Source organism: Ananas comosus, unplaced genomic scaffold (assembly GCF_001540865.1).
Source record: "Ananas comosus cultivar F153 unplaced genomic scaffold, ASM154086v1, whole genome shotgun sequence".
NCBI lineage: Eukaryota > Viridiplantae > Streptophyta > Magnoliopsida > Poales > Bromeliaceae > Ananas > Ananas comosus.
Genome location: NW_017891695.1, coordinates 1,130 through 4,459, shown reverse-complemented (window position 1 = coordinate 4,459; position 3,330 = coordinate 1,130). Strand labels below are relative to the sequence as shown.

The 3,330-nt window shown below is 59.9% G+C and overlaps 1 protein-coding gene across 1 annotated transcript; it reads right to left on the bottom strand.

Moving 5' to 3' along the window:
• Window positions 1-295: 295 nt before the first annotated feature.
• On the bottom strand, window positions 296-727 carry LOC109705082 (proline-rich protein 36-like). The gene has a single exon (XM_020225848.1). The coding sequence runs from the start codon at window positions 725-727 to the stop codon at window positions 296-298; it is 432 nt and encodes a 143-aa protein (XP_020081437.1).
• Window positions 728-3,330: the final 2,603 nt, after the last annotated feature.

Below are 3,330 nucleotides of genomic sequence, written 5' to 3'. Positions count from 1 at the left end.
CCCAGAGGAACAACATCAGAACAGTAAAAGGGAGAGAAACAAAGTTAAATTAGACCCCGGCGGACAGGAAGTTTTGGAGATCCTTCGCTTCAGCATCAGAAATCGCTACTCCAAGCAGAAGACTCTTCTTCTTGATTCTAGAGCGAGACAGGTTACGAGCGGAGCGGCCCGGATCAGACGAAGATCCTTCCAAAAGTTTAGCTTTCCTGTTCATTGCTCGCCCGAGCACGTTGACATCCGTCAGATTTGAGAGTCTGGCGCTTACCCTAAAGGGGGGAGGGGCTCCACCAGACAGTTAGGAGGGGGAGGGCTCAGCAGAGTGAAGGGGGGGGAGCAAGGGGAGCAAGCTGGCAGGATAGGAAGAGCCCAAGGCCGGGCCGCAGGAGATAGGCAAGGTGGGAGGCAGCAGGTGGTCTCCGGCCCCCGGGGAGGGAGGGCGCGCCATGGGAGGGAGGGCGAGCCGGGGGGGCTTCGGGCTGGCAGGAGAGCTCCGGGAGTTCAAGCCCGGACAGAGGGAGCACCGATCAGGACAGAGGGAGCACCGATCAGGGGAGCCCGAGGCCGGACTGGCAAGGTCGAGGCCCACGTTGGATTCACGGATGGGTTCCAGCAAGCGGGGAGGCGGCCGGGGAGGGCGGCGAGCGGCGGAGGAGGTGTGGCGGGCTGGCGGACACAGGCCGGGCGGGGGGGGCTCGAACGGCAGGGGCCGGACCAGCGGGAAGCACATGCAGCGTGGGAGGTGAACGGGCAGGGGGGCTCGGCCTGTGGCGTGAGGCACAGGCGGCGGCGGGACGCTCGCCCGGCGGGGGAGAGCATCAGCGTCATCGGGGGAGCTCGAACGGCAGGGGAGCTGGCACCGACGAGGAGAGGACAGGCGGTGGGGGATTTCGAACGGGGGCCAGGCCGGCGAGAAGACAACGGCCGGCGGGGCGAGAGCTCGGGCGGCAGGGGAGCTGGGCCGGCGGCATGAGGCCTTCGCGGTTGCTGGGCTCGGCGGCGAAGCGCAGAGGACGGCAGGCCGGGACTCTCAGGGCGAGGCCAAGTTGGGCCCCCAGGTGGAGCTCCAGATGACTTCCAGGGCTCTCCAAGGCCAGGCAATGGTGCAAGCGGTGAGTCCAGAGAATGGCTTCCCATGGGTAGAGAGTGGCTGGCGTTCGACTTGTCCAGGTCAACAGAGAGTCCAGGTATTTGATGACCGGGCCCGTTCAGGGGTTAGATATGTGGGCCAGAAAAAGTGAAGCGAGAGGAGATTCGCAGAGTCCCGTCGGACAGCATGGCCCAATAAGTAGTTTGAATTTGGAAACGAGCAGTTCATTACTGTATGACCTAGAGGGGAGAGAGCCTCCAAGCAAATTAAATGCGCGAGGGACTTCTTCCGATAAGCGAGGCTGTTACAAAAGTGCATCCGCTTGATCCGAGGGCTCATTCTTCAGAACAGGCAGAATATGACGCGGCTGAGTGGGTGAGAAAAGGAGGCGATGATAGCGCGAACATATTTCTCCAAAGTGATAAATTGCCACTAAAGAGGAGAATTCTGGAAAAGGCAATAGTCTGGCCTTGGCGTGGTGAGGGTGCGGCAGTCGAGGCAGTCCCGACGAGAAACCAAACACACGTCAGCGAGGTCACCGATCGGAAATACAGCCCGGTCCCCGACCGTGGAGCTCGGCAACAGGCGCGACCCCGAACCCGGTCGAGTAGAGAGCATCAGTCACCGCACCGACCCCGAATTCCAGGGGCATGAGCAGTGAGGTGGGGTTCGACGACGCTCCATTCGGATTTGGAGGGGTCAGAGAGCGTCCGATCGGAGTCGTCGTGTCGAGGCTCCTCGCTTACTTCACACACAGATACCGCGTTTAACTCTAAAGATCTCATGTACAGGATCGAATGGATCACGTTCGCTCGTTGGCGGGGGAGGATCGACCAACGCCATTGTCCGTCTGTCCCGGAGCCAACGCTCAAGTTGGTTGAGAGAAATAGAGCTCCGAGCGACGTCCGCATTCTCGGGATGTCATGGTATGTGCGTTGACGTACGAGAGCGGCAGCGGTAGCGGAGAGTCTCCATGCGGTACGTGAAATGTGCTTATCGCCTGATGACGGTGAGTCGGCGCGATCCGACAACGGTACGGGAGACACATCATAGGAAGATAACGTCCATAATCCAAGCTTTGTAAGGGGGAGAAGAACACGCGGCGCTGTAGGATTCAGCATAGACATTAATCTAATATCCCAGGCTGAAGGTTTTGCCTTCGGACAAGGGGTCGCTTGGAACCCTTCTGGAGAAACCACGACTCTCATTCCACGTAGCGAACACGGGAAGTCCATGGGGAAGCATTTCGAAACGGTTGGCGAGACCGTTGGCGATAGTGTCTTGAGCGAAGTGGCCAAGATTCGCGGGGGGAACGACATCCACAAGGAGTGCATTGCGGCGCCTGTTCTGCCGGGCAAAGAAGTCTTCTGTCTGCGGAACAAAGACGTTCAGGTAAGCTGGGCGAGCGCGCATGTAGCGGTAGACGTCCATCGGGAGGCGATCCATGCAGCTCCGCGCCTTGTGACCCGTTTTGAGGCACAGAGCGCACCGCAAAGGCTCCCGGCAAGCGGCCGCTCTGTGGTTCCGTCCTAGGCACCGGAAACACCGATCCTTGAAAGAGCGCTTGGGGGGAGTGTTGCGAAGAGTGTTACGAAGAGGTGGTGGAGGGTGGCGCGAAGGGAGAGAGGCACGGGAGCGATGCGCGGGAGCGAAGAGCAGAGATGGCGGCGGAGGGTTGCGTGAAGAGGAGGGTGGGGCTGAGGAGAGGAGGGCCTCTTTGTAGGACGGTTTGCCGGGAGGAGCGAGGCGTCCGTTCCTTTTGTAATGCACTTCGGTCCAAGGCTGATCCGCAGGCGCTCCCTTGCCGTCCGTGTCCTTTACAGCTGGAGCAGGAGCACTAGGGGCAGTAGGGGAGTCGTCCTTGCTGAAGAAGGTAACTTGAGCCAGGTCCAGTCCAGCGGAGTCCGCCCAGATCACCTTCTTAGCTAAGGAACGATCATTAATGCTGGAGCTTGAGGGGTGGGTGGTTGCCATAACTCCATATCCCAGATGATGTTTAAGCTCCTGAAACCTCCGCTCCAAGTCTATACTCAGTCCAGATGAAATGACGTTCCCTAGCTGCCTGGGACAGGGGGCCGCCGTCGTCCCTAGCACCGTCATGCCTGTTGTCTTGGCCGTCGTGCCTGTCGTCTTGGCCGCCGTCTTCCCTGTCGCCGTAATCGCCGACTTCCTTGTCGTCGTGATCGGTGTACAGGCGATCGCCTTCCCCTTCTCTCTCTCTCTCTCTCTCTCTCTCTCTCTCT